The sequence below is a fragment of the Syngnathus acus genome, chromosome 19, assembly GCF_901709675.1.
Source record: "Syngnathus acus chromosome 19, fSynAcu1.2, whole genome shotgun sequence".
In the NCBI taxonomy this organism is placed as follows: Eukaryota; Metazoa; Chordata; class Actinopteri; order Syngnathiformes; family Syngnathidae; genus Syngnathus; species Syngnathus acus.
In genome coordinates, this window is record NC_051103.1 from 4,417,803 (window position 1) to 4,433,954 (window position 16,152).

General features: G+C 48.1%; 2 protein-coding genes across 7 annotated transcripts in view; one reads left to right on the plus strand and one right to left on the minus strand.

The window, feature by feature from the left end:
• LOC119138067 (rho GTPase-activating protein 44-like) lies at window positions 1-15,979 on the minus strand. 6 transcript variants are annotated; one of them, XM_037277793.1, is made up of 24 exons: window positions 15,562-15,979; window positions 14,551-14,942; window positions 9,314-9,353; window positions 9,112-9,231; window positions 8,861-8,937; window positions 8,661-8,772; window positions 8,378-8,454; window positions 8,178-8,295; window positions 8,031-8,099; window positions 7,877-7,958; window positions 7,643-7,770; window positions 7,424-7,535; window positions 7,257-7,338; window positions 7,100-7,180; window positions 6,531-6,644; window positions 5,994-6,085; window positions 5,737-5,917; window positions 5,230-5,247; window positions 4,784-4,975; window positions 4,197-4,253; window positions 3,603-4,091; window positions 2,837-2,943; window positions 2,363-2,746; window positions 1-1,343 (listed from the first exon to the last, which is right to left on the minus strand). In XM_037277793.1, exons 2-24 carry the CDS (start codon window positions 14,601-14,603, stop codon window positions 1,177-1,179), a joined length of 2,952 nt encoding a protein of 983 aa, XP_037133688.1. In that variant the 5' UTR covers window positions 14,604-14,942; window positions 15,562-15,979; the 3' UTR covers window positions 1-1,176. The 6 variants fall into 6 exon arrangements, with proteins under 6 accessions (XP_037133688.1, XP_037133690.1, XP_037133692.1 ...); XM_037277794.1 differs by lacking the exon at window positions 15,562-15,979 and adding an exon at window positions 2,167-2,203 and having other exon boundaries at window positions 1,206-1,343; window positions 14,551-15,175; XM_037277795.1 differs by lacking the exons at window positions 9,314-9,353; window positions 14,551-14,942; window positions 15,562-15,979 and having other exon boundaries at window positions 8,661-8,768; window positions 9,112-9,225.
• The window catches only part of stx4 (syntaxin 4), a 3,223-nt gene continuing 2,253 nt past the window's right edge, over window positions 15,183-16,152 (plus strand). The window contains exons 1-2 of the mRNA XM_037277954.1: window positions 15,183-15,391; window positions 16,003-16,107. Of these exons, the coding sequence (XP_037133849.1) occupies window positions 15,362-15,391; window positions 16,003-16,107 (135 nt within the window). The 5' untranslated portion in view covers window positions 15,183-15,361. The remainder of the gene's footprint in view (window positions 15,392-16,002; window positions 16,108-16,152) is intronic.

The following is a 16,152-nucleotide window of genomic DNA, read 5'->3' on the forward strand; positions in this document are numbered from 1 at the left end:
ATTATTTGAATTGTTCTATAGTAGGTTTAATCAGATATTGAAATTGTAAACATTGCAGATTAGCAGTCAATTCATATTGCGAATCGAGCTCTGGTCTGTTTTTGAACAATTCAGTCCCACTAATTTACATGTCCAAGTCAACATGTATTGTCCATTTCTTTTATCAAATAAATATTAAAATTAGCCCAAGGGGGTTAATTGTGTAAAACAATAGACTAATATGTGCTAATATGAAAAATGGAGACAAAACAATGAGTGTTATCTTCATGTGTTCATTTCAATCCAGCCAGTATTTCTATACATCTACATATATATTTATACTGAAGTCCCTATATACATAGCATGTATGTACAACAACTTATTTACAGTCTTTTTTTTTTTTTTTTTGCGTGTGTCAAGTGAGAGATATATCTGGTCCCATGATTGAAAGCTTCTCCTTGCCCACATGGGTGTCAAGTAAAAAGCTTTTGCAAGAAATAGATCTGTATCATAAATACTCTGCTGAAAATAAACAGGATGCTTTGCACATCTATGCCTTCACATGTGGTCATCATCCATGTAGAAAAAAAGTGCATCCATCAACTGGGACAAAAATAGTAGGGCCCCCTCTTGGTGATGTGAGCATGTTTTCTTCTCGTTCACCTGAATGACCTTCTCGATCAAGGGGTTCTTCTCAAAGTGTGGTGCGCAAGCTCCCTCTAGCGGTACACGAAGGAAACACTGATTTAAATGGTCAATCTGTGTACGTTACAGCGTCTTAAACGTCTTTTTCGAATGTATTATGAGTTCTCCTGTCAATATAAAATACGATCTGATGTTTGATTGGAAATCATAAACTCTGCAAATGTACAGTATAGACAATAAATAGTTTTCACTAAATTAATTTTAACCACCAAGATGTTTTTTTGTTTTGTTTGTTATTCGGCTAAGTATCTACAACGTGCATGTCGGTTGATAATACGCACGCGCACACACATGCAGTGCACACTCAGGCTGATGTCCATGCCGAGAGGGGAATAGTTGTCGATATTCCTTGCAGAAGATTGGCGCGCTTGTGTGTTCCTTGTCTGGCGTTCAAGTCATCAAATAAGGCAAATAGAAACCAAAAAGAGGGGGGCAATCCAAATGCAGGAATACATTAGGGGAGAAGGAGGAAGGAGGGGAGAGGCTGCGGCGTCATAGGACCGTGCTCTCCGAATCCTCCCCCCCCTCCGACTCGGTGCTTCTGAGGCGGCTCGAGTCCAGCAGCGATACCGAGTGCCTGAGGTGGGAGATGTGAGCCAAGTCCAGAAGGCTGTCCAGCTCCATGTTAATGACGGGAATATCTAGGTTGCAGAAGGAATCTGCAGGAGCAAGAGGAAAACATTTACTCATCATTCAGAGAGCCTTCAGGTTGGGATGCTGAGAAGATTCCAGGTGGGGGTTGGGGCCATGCTGGGCGAGGAGTGTGCGAGTCCAAATCAAGCATGGGGAAGGAAAATAATATCACAAGATGACCAGAGAATGTTTTATAATGTTTCTACCGTGTCCCCTCATCCGTTATGTAAATATTTGATTCTATATATTCAAGACTGAAGAAATGACACTTGGCTACGAACGTCATAAAGTAGTCCAAGTACAGCTTGTACAACAATGTACATTTACTACTCCCTCAAAATAACTCAGATAGCCTAAACTGTCCAATTTGGGTCAAAGTGTCAACATTGTTTTCCAGCATTGACTTAAAAACTGATGGGCATGGAGTTTAACAGCGCTGCATGAGTTGCCTTGGAATGCTCTTGAATATTTCCGTGAAAACATCAGAGCAGAAGGATGTAACTTTCTGTTATACAAGATGTACACCGACTACCTCGTAGCAAAGCCCAGTCCAACATGAAATAATATTCCGTATATGCACACATGGAGGAGTGGGGAGAGGGAGGGAGGGAGGGAGGCGGTGGCAAAAGGTGGGAGTGACGCTCAAAGCTGGCAGCAGGAATTAGAGGGACCAAGCTGTGTTTAGCTTAGTTTCATTTTGTGCACCCATCGTGCCCGCATGAGCCATGCAAAATGGGCGCAATGAGACGTTGGCTCTGACTTATGGTGGTGGTGGTGGAGGGGGGGGTTCGCCATGTGGCCAAGATGCAAGTTGGAGGGATGGTGGGGGTTAAATGAAGTCCTGCTTACCCTAAAAGTCCCTCATACAAAACGACGGCTCAAACGGCTGCAAATAATCAACAACAATTTCACATCAGAACAGTTCAACCTGTTGAGTGGTCATCTAACACAAAATAGCGACTCACAAAAATGAGAGTTTGACCCTTTGAGTTTTGATACTCTTGTAGTGGACTTAAATCTTATTGAAGAAAATGACAGCTCGTACCTGTGGACATGCTTTCTCCAGGAGACAAACCATCCAGCAGGCCAGACGAGTGCTCCAGTGACTGGGGGCTGGTGCCGGGTGTGGAGGGCGGCTGCGGCGGAGGCAAGCTGGGCCTCTGCCGGGGCGGCTTGGGCGTGGGCCGGACTTTGGTGAGCGTCCCGGCCAGCGAAGGCGGCGAGGACAGAGACGGCGTGCCGGCCATCTGGATGTGTCCCAGGGAGCCGATAGTGGCGTAACCCTGCGGGTAGCCGAAGACGTATGGCGAAGGGGTGCTAGGGGGCGTGGGCGACAGGCTGACAGGAGACGGCTGGCCCGTGGATTGCTCCGACACAGCCCCCGTCTGGCTGTAGGGGACTTTAGGCGGGATTGGAGCAAGCTTCTTTGCTAGGGGATGAGATAAAAAAAAAAAAAAAAAAAAAAAAAACATCCAAACTTTGAGGTTAACTAGAGGCACATGTGATGACATCATCTTACCTCTCCGTAGAGTGTGTGGGCTGGGCTCAGACTGGCAGCCAGAAGAAAGTGTCCCCTGGAATCCCTTCTGCCCAATGACTGGAGACAGTTCCTTGTTCTTCAGGGTGCTGAAATGAAACAAAAAACACCTATTTAGATTCAAAGATGACCTCACCCATCATATTTGCACCCTGCATTATTGTAATGACAAAAAGATCTCACACCTCAACTTACAGGATAGCCATAATGAGGGCTGAAGGGCAAAAACGGCTCGACAGAAGTTTCCAGCAAATGAGGATGACTGCAGTGTTTCAAATTGGGGGCGGAGCCATGCAAATGAGCCTTTGACATTCACATGATACGACGTCACAACCATGCTTTCCTATTTTTGCGTGTGTAGTGGTGGAGTCTCACACATGCTGATGTGACTCATCACCACCCACTTGTCATAATCAAAAAGTTCAAGCTTTTATTTTGGACCCAGGCCCAAAGGTAAGGTAGAAAGTAATTGGTTAAATATTTCTGAAATGATACAAGATCACTCTGCGGACCCCTGTTTCCTGCCCACACGTAATCCCCCTTTCATCACAGAAGGCTTTGACTCTTCCTTGTTGCCTAGCAACTGCCTCCTCCGCATTCCCTGGCAACCAGCACGTAGCAGTGATGACTTGCATTAAAGATGCATTGGATAACGGCAAAAAGAAGAAAAAAAAATGCTGCTGCTATCCCATCACCCACCTCTTACCTGTGTGGGGGGGTAAAAAAATAAGGAGGTTCTTGCATTTACCTAGCGGCCTTGCGTCCTCGTTCTCGGCTACAGGTGGCCCAAGGAGGGGGGACGGACAAGGGCGTGCCAGGGGGTTTGGGGGAGCCCAGGAATAAATCGTGGCGAGTAAGAACGAGCGGGGGTTTGATGTAGAGGGAGGAGCCGTTTGTGTCGGCAGGGGGCGCATGCAGGGGCTCGGCTAGGGAGGCCTGCTTGTGCAAGGGCGGGGAGCTTTGGGCTCGCGGGTTGGAGTTGATGTCAAGGGGCTGCGGGGACGGGCACAGGGAGTGGAGGAACGGGGGCGGGCTGTAGCCCGAGCGGCGGGGGAGGGGCGACGGGCCCGCGGGCACGCATTCGGGACTGCGGGAGAGCGGGCGCATACCGGGGGGTGCTCGGGCGGAAAAGTGTTGGGGAGGGAGCGAGAAAGGTGAGGAAGACGGGTAAGGGGGGGGCGGCCTCTCCTCCTCGGGGGAGGGGTGAGCGTTACAGGCGTCCGAAGCGTCATCCGAGCTGGAATGATAAAAGAAATCTTTTACGGCGAGCGGGGAAGCTGTTGGAGAGGAGAAATGGGTGGGAAACATCACCCGATGGTGAGGAAGAAAAAAGAAGCGTCACCTCATCCACTGCAGAGCCTTGCGACAATGGAAGGTGAAGCTGTGAAACATGCGGGGGCTGACGGCCAAAAGACAACATGAGAGCGCCGCACGTGCAGCCGTGGCCCCTTTCACGCCGACGCAATTGGCACATCACAGGAGTACAGTTGCATCGCCGAGAGTTGCGCCTCTTTTGACGTTATCTCGGTGCCGAGGAACTATGTTGATGTGAGAGGAGAAGATTGCAGCCTTCCCACGCACGGTTGCAATTTGCTACTAATTCATTCATCTCTTAGCAGAGTTCTGGAATTTATTCGCCAATACGGACTAAAAAAAAAACAAAGTCCTATTACCGCAAACCTTGTACCATCTTGTGACATCTTACAATAGCTGCGTAAACACTCCACCGTAACGCCTCCGATGCGCAAATATGCTCGGAAGGCAGCGTGAAAGGGGCTAAAAAAAAAACATATTCAAGCATGTCTGGGGTCAAAGGTTAAAAAGTTGAAGGAAGATCTTTGGAGGGGGACCATTAAAGGCACTAGTATGCGGTCAGCTGCGGGGCGCAGGTTCGGGGGGGTGGCCTTGGGGGTGGCACAACAGCCTTACCTGGCTCGCTCGTTGTTAGTGGGAGGAGGGGTGGGGGAGGGCGACCCCGAGGGGGTTCCGGGCGGCTCGGGGGTGAGCGCGTCCGTGGGCGGGGTGGGCGCCCGCACGCTGGGGGGCGTGGATGTGGTTTTACGCGAGGACGACGAGCCCCTGCGGGACACCCAAGAGGTGTCCATCACCCTGACTCCCATGCTGTAGTGGGACACAGACGCACAGCCAATCACTGCAAAGGAGGGCTTGAGCTTGGGGGGAGGGGCTCGTTCACGGGATCAACTTCCGACGTAAGAACACGGATGTTTTAGGACTGGAAACTGTCTTCCCGTCGAATGACCCCAAACATCACAATGATGCAACTTGGATACACAACTTGGATAACGAGTCCACCCAACGCCGACACAACACACAAAGAATCCGTAACGAGAGGGGTGAAAGGGTGATTACGCTACCTCTGGATCTTCCTGATGCTGCATGGTTCAAATTGAGAGAAAGAAGTAGAATGAGGACACAAAGAAAGGCCAATCTGTGAAACTTGTGTTGGGGCTCAACAAAGTTGTTCTTAAAACAAATTCAATCCAAAACTGGTTGGGACGACTTCATAAAGGTGATTCGTTCTTCAAAATAATACGAAGAAAAATTATTAAAGAGGGCCAAATAAGGTGAACAATTTGAATGGATACAAAATTGATTATTCGTATCACGCTCAGATACTTTCACGTCAAATCCTTTACAGCTAAGACTGCCGCTGGCTACGGATCAGAGCCGGGTCCGGGTTAATTAGCCGAGCTGCGCCGAGACGCCCCGGTGGGAGCGATAAGAGCTTTAAAAGAATGGTAGGAGGATCACAAAAAGGGAGAGAGACATAATCCTTTGTCACTTTTGACTTCAAGTCTCTTTCAGAACCACTAGCTATGTTAGCCAATTGGAGAGTATTTTTTGAAAGCCAACAGTCCTACCCATCTTTCTTGTAGAACTCCAGCATCATGTTGTCGGTGGCCACGCTGAGGGGTCTGCGGCTCTGCTCGTTCTGCCGCCGCTCCATCTGCTCCATGTCGGGAGACGGCATGGAGCTGTAGTTGGCGTTGTGGTTGCTGTGTACCGGACTGCCGTAGTTGCCCGTCACGTTGAACTCAATTTCTGGTTATAAGAAAAAAAAAAAGCGTGGTTGATGGGAGCGTTGGAGATGATATTTGAGCAGGTGTGAGCGCCTCACCTCCGGGGAAGAACCAGTCGGCGTGCTGGATGATGGGCTCGATGATGCCGACGATTTGCAGGGACACTGTGGTCATCATCTCTGTGATGTTGCTGCAGAGGACACAAGGTGAACGACTCGCACGATGTCTTGGACCAAGCTACCGAAACTGATTTGGTCTAAAATTGACTGTCATTTTTTTTAAACCCAAGTATTTGTACTTGCCACCCTCGGCAGAGGAAACATTAGCAAAGCTGTTACAGAGCTCGATAGATTGATAGCCGAGACATTTCGAAAGACGCCAGGGAGGGCGACTTCTTCTCAAACTGCTGCGTCACCATCGTAAACGGACCCCAGCTCGGAAACGGGCGTCCGGAGGTTTTTATCAGCACATCCGAAAGGACGATAACAAGTCTGAAGGTGGTGCTACTGTCTTGAGATGTCACCGTGGGATTTGTAATTGTTCAAAATGACAAATATGGACGGTCATTTTTAAATGAGGTATAAAAAAAAAATGATTCGACTAAATATTTTTTTGTAAATGTAACCTGGTCCTACCCGTCGCTGTGCGTCCACAGCAGGTTGGGCCCCAGCACGATGGCGATGTTCCCGGGAGTCATCTTGTTCACGTCTTGGTATTCCGTCAGTTTGGACAGGAACTTAATCAAATATCTGCAAACATGTGGCAGGAAGTAAGAGCAAGGTCGTCGTGCACATTTGCATAACCTACTTCTCCTCATTTCTTCTTTTCCCGGCGGAAGAAGAAAAACACAAGATTACTGAGCTGTACAAGTTTCCTGACAACCAAGCGGAGCCGCGTGTGATAAACGTCCATAAAAGCCTCCCAGAGCTAAACACAACTCCCCATTTGAGAAGACCCTTGAGGACACAAAAGTGGGCCAGTGGGCCGGCCGTGTGTGTTCGTGCGAGCATCAGGCGGCTTCGCAATGGTGAGCGAGGCTGTCTGACATCCCCTCTGAGAAGAGGCGCTAAAAATAAACTCCATTTGTGAAATGCGACAGATACACCCACGCGTGGAGTTTGCGCTCCGTCTCATCACTTTCATCACGGGCCTCCAGCAAATATCCAAAAGGAGCCAACAACTTGAAGCCTTTTTTCAGTCTCACCTGAAGTTGTTGTTGCTGGCTGGCGGTAGTTTGTCACAAGCGCCGCGGAGAGCCTGCAACCTTTTGTCTTGGTCTGGAATACTGTAGGAAGCAGGACCAAGTTAAAAAAATAAGAATAATCACACAATTCCACCCCGTAGATGTAAAGGCTCCTTACTTTGAGGCCTGAATCCAGTCGTTGTAAAGCTCAAAGGTCATCAGGGGCTCGGGGAGCTCACGCAGGTAAGATTTCAAAGCGCCTACAGGACAAAAATTGAATTGACGTCAACGACCGTGCTCAAATAAAAACATTCAAGTCATGAATGTGGCAACACATGAGCTCACCTGCGATGGCGTGCGGGTCAGCCGAGTACTCCTGAACGTCCAGCACGCCGCAGTCCAAAGACGCCTTGAGCTTCTTCAGCTTGGAGGCGGATGGAGCCACTCGGAACAAACCCTGAAAACACACCACAGGGCACTTTTGAGCCTCATGTCAAATGATCTTGTGTGTGCGTGCATGACATCATCTCAGTTAGCGCACATGTGTGTGTGTGTGTGTCTGACCTCCTCTTCCATGCCGCACTCCAGCAGCATGGTGACACAGGCCTCGATGGGGAAAGCAATATCTCTCCCGCTGAGCTCTAAGTGCTCTTCCAGCGGCTTCCCGTAGCAAGGCTTCTCCGCCCACGACTCTGACAAAACACACACGCACACATTAGATGCACACTCAGCCATAATACAGTGTTCCCCACTATACTGCTGATTTTCCTATTTTTAAAAGCAGTGTGTGTTGTTTACCCTGATGAGCTTTAATCTGAGGCAGAATGTTCTGCAGCAGCTCCAGTGACTTCCTGTGGTACTCGGCCTGGACTTCAATCAGCTGCAGGGCACACAGCACGCGTCAGTATGCGTCGGTGTGCGCTACGCATTTTTTATTTTTTTTTTTACATACGGTCTGGAAATAGCTTGCATAGTCGAGTTCTTTGGCCATGGAGCTGTACATGTCGGCGGACAGCTGGTCCTGGTGACGGCGAGCAAAAACAAATGAATATCGGGTCCATTTGAGAAGTCAAACATTGCGTCAAGGTGAAGCCCTGACCCGACAGATCTCCATGCGATTGGCGGCCTCCTCCATCTCCTCCCTCAGGTGCTCGGCCTTGCCGCCGCTGGGCTGCAGGTTGCTGGACATGCCCGACGACTTGCCGGACTGATAGTACCTGTGGTTTCAACGCCGGGGATGGAAAGCATACTGAGCTCAGCTTTGTTTCTCACACACATCTACAATGGTGCAAGACTAACCGCGTGCGAGCGGAGTCCATATCCAGGACCAGTTTGGTTAAATGTTTCCTTTGTTTCTGGATGTTTGGGATTTCCACCTGAGGGAGGCAAGGAGAGTTGACTTTTGTTGTCAGCCGCGACACACACACACACAGTCAATCATGTGCGCTGCTCTCATGCGGATTCTTTTACAGGCATGCAGGTGTCACATTGAGGTAGAGCGGCAAACGCAAGGTCACAAGCATTTCATTACTCCCCCCCCCCCTCCTCCTCTCCTGCCAATTTTCAAGCGTGGCTATAGTACCTCGGCGAGGTCATATAGCGGGTCCATGACGTCTCTCTCGATGGTGCCTTCGAACAGGACGAGCTCCTGGGACAGTTTGTCCTGAGTCTCGCCGCACAGCATCAGCATCTTCCTACGGCAGCAGAAGCGACGGCGGACATTTAGGACTGGGAGTACGCCAAGCACTAATAGCTCCGCCACCACCGATTCCGTGTGCTCACCCAAGCATAGACTCGTCCCCGAGCAACGCCGCCCCCTCCACCATACATTGTGCTAGCGTCGCCAAAGGAAGTTTCTTCTACATGGAAACACAAAAAGGGATCACAATAATGACCGGCTTGTTTTATTGCCGCTTCTCCTCTTCCTTCTTTCCTGCAATGCACGTCAGTGCCACCTACTGGACTGGAGTCCAGCAGGTTTAATCTCGGGTAGGTCAATGAGGTCAATAAACAAGTGTGTCTTGTCTTCTCACCGACGGCGACCTGACCGACTTCTTGTCCACCTCCACGTTCTGCTGACCCTGCAGACACGCCGCCAACTTCTTGTGGGTGCTGTGCGACACCTGCTTGACCAGCTCCAGACGCTTCTCCGCCTGACACACAACAAAGAAGAAACAAATGCATCAAATCATTTTCATTCATTTGAGATGAGCGCGTGTGTCCATTAGTACATACCTGCAGGAGGTCTTCGCTTAACACTTCGGTCTTCTCAGCCCTGCGAGGGAAGAAAGAAATTGTGAGTCAGGCTCAACTTGGATGGATATGGTTGCCATAGCAACTGGGAAACACAGATATTACATGCATGTCACAATGCCATCCGCTGCATTTTTTATGAATATTGTAGGAGGTAAATTATTCATTGCTAGTTTCAGTGTTGACGCAAAGACTCGTGGGAAGACCCCCCCCCACACACACACACACAAGTCCTCAATGAAAAACCATGCATTCTCGCTGACGTCGGTCTGTCAAAAAGCCTCAAGCGGCAAGCGATCAATAAAGTCACCAGCCCACTTGGGTTCGTCCTTCCTCACTTCCTGTCCGACATAATATTTTTTAAAAAAACACAAACTCACAGAAGTGCAGCTCGAGCCCTGCTCATCCGTAGCTTTCGCTTCCACATGCCCTCACCAGTAGGTGGGACAGCAACTGCTTTCAGGCCCGTCGAGGCATCAAGTGAGGAGGAGGAGGAGGAGGAGGAGGAGGAAGCATAGGGAAGAAAGAATGAAACCTGACTATCTGGTCCTTTCACTTTACCTCATCAGCCATCAATCAATCTGCCACCCAATGGACATATTTTTGTGTGTACATATGCTAGCCAGTGTTAGCATGCACGTGTGTTAGCGTGCGTCTACTTCGTCCACCTCCTCACAGACACACAATGTCAGGATTAGCAGTGATGTGACTAATAGGTCTTTCAATCTGAGCCCATTGTTAACCAGCCAGTGGTCTCCATGGCAACCGCAGAGCGGGAGGAAATACTTTCTGGGATGATGTCACCGACAGGCAGGCAGAATAGTAGTAGCAGTAGCAAGTGCACTATTAAGACTTTTAAAAATTGATTTGGGGCAAAACTAGCGCATCCCCTTTGCCCCCTGCACTGGTGCTGCTGGTGCTGTACTGGTATTGCATGACAAACATAGGGGTCACGTGATAATCAAACCCGGCCCGGAGCTGGAGCTGGCCCAGAAAGAGGAGCTCATGAAAATGCTGCTCACGACCCAACGTTGCCCCCCTCCCTCCATCCCCAAGGCCTCACTTCTCCAAACTCTCAGCACATAGACAAAGCGGGCTGCGCTCCAAATTCCACCGCCGTACCCCGACCCACTTTGGTGGCAAGACCGTTTTTAAACATGGCGTCCAATCTCAGCTACCATCTTCCATTTCATTGTGTAGCTCACCTGCAACCCTACCGGATAAACGGAAAGTTTCAACTCCCCATCATGGAGCTGGTGAGTAAGTGCTGAGGTTCTGATTCTGACACAGAACTTGCTGCAGCAGCTCCAACTTAAAACTTTAATGTTTCTCTCAACGACAGCATCAATAATTCAGTCGGGCTGAAAATAACAACAACACTTCCACGCCTCTATTCAATACAGGAAGTAGGCAGCGTATAAAAATGTGCGGCTTTTAAATCTGGGCAAAATGGACTTTGTCCCTCAAGGTTAAAAAAGAAAAAAATAACCACACTTTCTGACATGAATTAATAAGTGACAGTCAAAACGATGTATCTGATAAAAGGCTTGTTTGTGGTTTGTTAATGACATTGTAACGTGCTTGATTTACAAACAAAATGTGGCTGCGGTGGTGGCAGGCGTGTGCAATATGTACTGTCCTGTCAAGGCATCATTCATAAAATAAAATAAAAATAAAAAAATGGGGGACGATTGACGAGTAGCTCAAGGTTGACATGTACTTAACTATGGAGGCAGGCGTCCAAAAAAAGCAAACATACCAATTCCTTCCCCTACAAACAGCAAAAATATATTTTTAGAATATTTTGGGAAAAATAAATGCTCAATTTTTGACGACAGATCCTGATGTTCACCTCCTTTTACCCCATCAAGCAGGTGTGTTGCAAGCACAAAGTATCACTGAGCAACATTTTCAAGGACGCTCTCTCTCTCTCTCTCTCTCTCTCTCTCTCTCTCTCTCTCTCTCTCTCTCTCTCTCTCTCTCTCTCTCTCTCTCTCTCTCTCTCTCTCTCTCTCTCTCTCTCTCTCTCTCTCTCTCTCTCTCTCTCTCTCTCTCTCTCTCTCTCTCTCTCTCTCTCTCTCTCTCTCTCTCTCTCTCTCTCTCTCTCTCTCTCTCTCTCTCTCTCTCTCTCTCTCTCTCTCTCTCTCTCTCTCTCTCTCTCTCTCTCTCTCTCTCTCTCTCTCTCCTTTTGTGTCAAGGCAGCTCAGCATGTTTGGTGAAGTAAAGAGAGAGGAGGAGTCTGTGCATTTTTCAAAGCACCAACTGCCCTCGGGCTCCCTCTCAGCTCCTCTGGGTCCGCGTGGACTCGTTACGGCGAGCTCCCAATAAAGCAGCGGGCGCCATTTAAAGCAGGGAGATATTTACGGCACTCCCCCGCAAGGCCTCTCCTCCTCGTTACGACCCACATTCCTCGTTCCTCGATGTTATCAGGAACGTGTAGATTTTGGGGGGGGGGTCTTGCTTGCCTGAAACTTATGAAAGATGGAAAAATCGAGAATGTCACGATAGAATCGAATTTATGGCAGCTAATTAATACAAGTACAAATTGTGTCAACCCTTATGCTACTTTACAAATACATCCACAGTTGTTCCCAGACAGATGCACTCATCAGTCCTGAGAAGGAACGAGGCGGGCGGTGGGAAAGTCCACTGAGCTCTGACTCATCTGAGCCTGACTCACACGAGCTGGCATTCTGGGACTTGACTTTCTAAATGAATGATTATAGTACATACACGTAAACATTGCTCGTGAGCAAAAGTCAAGCATTTTTCTTGGAATAAAATTTTCGGCGACGAACGTAAATCGTTATATTAATATAGCTAAGTGGTACAGGAGACACCTTTGCAATCTGACACATTTGGAGCCGACTAGCTACGGGTGTTGCCCACGCGTCATGTGATGAATGCCCTTGGGTCGACTTTCATCAGTCGACCATCTCAGTATAAGATCACACTAACACGTGGACATGGGGAATCACATAGATAGCCGTTGCCATGGTCACAGGAGGCCACAGCCGTTGCCATGGAAACGCCTAATCGAGGTCACGCATTGCAAGGCGCCCGTATGCGACTCGACAAAGGCTGCCCTGATTGTTGCAACGGCTCTAAATAAAAGATGCAGCTGCTTTTCGACATTCCTCAACAAAACATTTCGGAGGCGGTCCTCATCAAGGGTCTCCTAGCATGTGATGTCATTTCCTGTCACGTCCGTGCTCTCAAGAGCGCGCCGACAGTACAGCTGGCTGGCTAACGTCACCTCGAGACAACCGGGCCCCGGTTGCCACGGCAACAAAGGCATGTTCCGCCACAGCTGCATCAGACACGCAGTCGACACGCTCGAGTTTTAAGGCTCGCGTTGGAAGGTCACAAGTCACCAGAGTGCAGATGTTTCTCAACAACACTACAGGAGAGCACACATGCACGCATAGATCACGACTGACTTGAACGGAGTAATGGAATGTTTGTCATGAAGCTAGCATGCCATGTCAATTTTGGAAAGTTAACAGAAAATCAAAATAACAGAATAGCCTAAATTGAGACTCAAATGGATTCTGTTTAGGAGGTCGCAATGTGAAGAATAGCACAAAAACAAATGGAGCCATTAAAGGAAAAAGTCATTTCAAGTCGCGTCTTCACTCACAGGAACCGGCAGCCGCTAATGACTTTAAAATGCAACACAATTTCTCAATTTTAATAGCCTGCAGGCTTCAATTGGTTCATCAAAATAGTCATTTTTACTCTTACTCCATGCTTCATTAGGTGTACTATGCGCACAAAATAATTACCAAGACGTCCAAATCCACAAATCAGTATTTTGTGCACACATTATACCTCTTTCGTGACAACAAATTCCTCACGTCATACTTTCCGTCTCCATCTTTCTCTTGATGGCGTCGTTGCCATGGAAATAGTGAATGAAGTAAGAAGAAGACTCGTCATCCTCCGGCACTCATCCCCCCCCCCTTTGGCTTTACACTTTGTCGCTCAGTCACACAGTTTAGGCAGGATTAACGCTGCACGCTTGCTGTTTTGGAGATGAGCTGAACTGCGTCTGAACCTCTGGCGACCCACATCTGGATTGGAGCGACGCCATTGGGGGGAACAAGTTTAGGTGGGGAAAAACATGGTGGTGCTAAATAAATGCAGCAAACTCTTGGTAAGACAAAAGCATGATGATGAGTTTCTGTGCTTGACTAATATCTTTTCATTCACGGCTGAAATTCAGCGCCACTGACTGCAGGCCGGCGGTCCCGGCTTCCGTTTGAACAAACACTGAGCTCGTTGGTCAATGAGAGGCGACAAGTCGACCCACTTTCTTACTGTGTGGTCGACACGTGCTCCAACAACATGCAGGCCTGTTCCACACGATAGTGGAAATTGGGCAAATGTAAAACCCACAAAAACTAAAAGATTTCAGGGGGCACCATGGAGATCCAGGTTGTTTTTCACAGCTGAATATTAAGACAAAAAAAAAAAAAGCAGCTTGCATCCATCATGCTGTACAACTTGTGCCAGAATTTCTCTCCCGTTTCACCTGAGAGCTAAGCCGGGAGATGAGAAGAAAAGAAGACAGGTAGGAAATGTCAAGTGTTTCTACACTTTGTGGCTTTAGGCAGGATGAATCACATCTCTCATCAAGCGTGACGTGTCGCAGTGTTTAACTGGTACGGCCACAAAATACTTGGACAGCCGGTTCAAGTCCGGGATTAAAAAAGCTTTTCTGGAATGCAACAACTGAAGAAAAACAAATAGCATTTTGTCTGCTGGTACCAATCTAAACATTAAAACAACAGCAAAAAGACCGAAGGCGTTGACTTCATAATCTACAATGTCGCAACAATGATGCACATTGGTAAAAAAGACTACAATGGAAACACTTGTATGACACATAAGGTATGTCGAATATCATCAGTCACAATTTCAAACGCACATACACTCATTTAGGTACACCATCTAATGAGAGCCAATGACAAAAACAATGTTTTCTTTTGAATGACTATAGTGAACGTAATCAAATGTCCTCAGTGGTGATTGTCAGATCAATACGTGACAGCCATGCTAGTGGGACCATCTACCCCCCACCCCCACTTATCACTGCAGGGTGCCGAAAGGGTGGGAGGATGGGGGGGTGTTGCCCAGTCATCCACGGGCATCATGTCCGCGCCTGTGCGTGTACGCCCACGCCATCAATCACACGACCTCCATTCATTGCAGCCTACCTGCCCACTGTTTGGTTGGCGAGCTGCCTCATTCGGTTGAACTGCTTCTTCATCTTGTCGTCGTCTTCTGCGCCACACAAGCTCCGCGGGGTCTCATGGATGACGTCCGCCGCCGTTACATCCACGCCGAGCAACCGCTTCTGGCTTCATTGCAGCAGCGGCGACGAAGGACGACGACGCGGGCGGACGGCCGGCGTGTGTCCGTGGGTCGCCTCCCTCACTCGCTGCTCCCGAGGTGTTCACGGTGGTGCTTGTCGACCGAATTTGGACGTCCGTGCTCGGCCACTGACAGCTCTCGCTCTCCCTCCCACTTGCGCTTGACGCTGGTGCCGCGGTGCATCATGGGAGGTGAAGTCCATCAAATCAAGAACGTTCAGTTGAGCCCAGTAGCACTGTCATTGAAAGTGTCGAACAAAACATTTGTCTTAATAAATGCATATAAACTTTGAGATGTCATATCCAGGTCCAAAAAGTAGAAACCCTGCCAAATATTGGGTTTTAGTCAAAGGTGCTTATTAACCGACAGTTAAACCGGTTCAGAACAGGTACTACACTAAGTTGTGTATGGTGAAATTACACTGTTACGCCGCTAAACGGCGCTAATGAACCAATCGTTCGTCTCTGATAATCAGCGAAGGTGAAGAAGAAGGAAAACCGAAGCCCACAAGTAAACTTGTTGAATGACAACCAAACTATTAACTTTTCACATTTTCATCGCTGACGTTACTTCACCCCGCTGACAAGTCAACACACTTCGGCGTACCGCTGCGGCGTCTCCGGCATTACTCTGCGCGGTTAGGAGCCAACGAAAATGCGGGATCGAACTAAAGAATTGGGCAACGTAAGTGTGAGAAATACTACTGGACTGCAGGAGTGTTTAGCATTAGCACGCTAGCATGCATTTTAGCACCCAATCGAATAACGGTCGCACATTTTATCTTTCACCACGCGACAACTTTCCCATTGGGACAGAATCGAAATGAGTTTGAAATGCCCTTAAGACAATTTGACCTTTAGTTTTGTCTCGACGTCCGCTTTGGGCGTTGTTTTATCGGCGACTTCCGTTGGAGGATGTGCAAGGGCAGTCGGACAGTCGTAGTTCTGTATCAAGGCACATCATGATTTGCATACGAAAAATCTATATACGTCACAAAAACTGGACATTCGGGTTAAACGTACTTTTTGATATGTAGTGGAGAAGCTCATACAATTATGTCACTTTAGACTGGGGCAATATTGCAAATACAGTATTTTGATGTAAACAAAAAACTTACGGTCAATTAACCCTGCAAAATCGAAACAATTTACACACAAAAAAAACCTAACTAAAATTAACCCTGCAAAGCTTTAATTTATACACAACCCTGCCTAAAAATCAAATAAACTGCAAATTCAAATTCTTAAACAACTTTGTTGTCTCACTATGGCCGTTTACTTTTTCCATGTTCGCAGAAAGGCAATGCTTCAGACGATGAGGATGAGGGCAAATCGCTGATGATCAAACCTGGAAGCTCCTCAGCCAAGGAGGAAAAGGACAATGAGAGTTTCCTTAAAAAGGTGAAGAACATTTTTCACGAGGTTGTAAGTGACTTAGAACAGTGG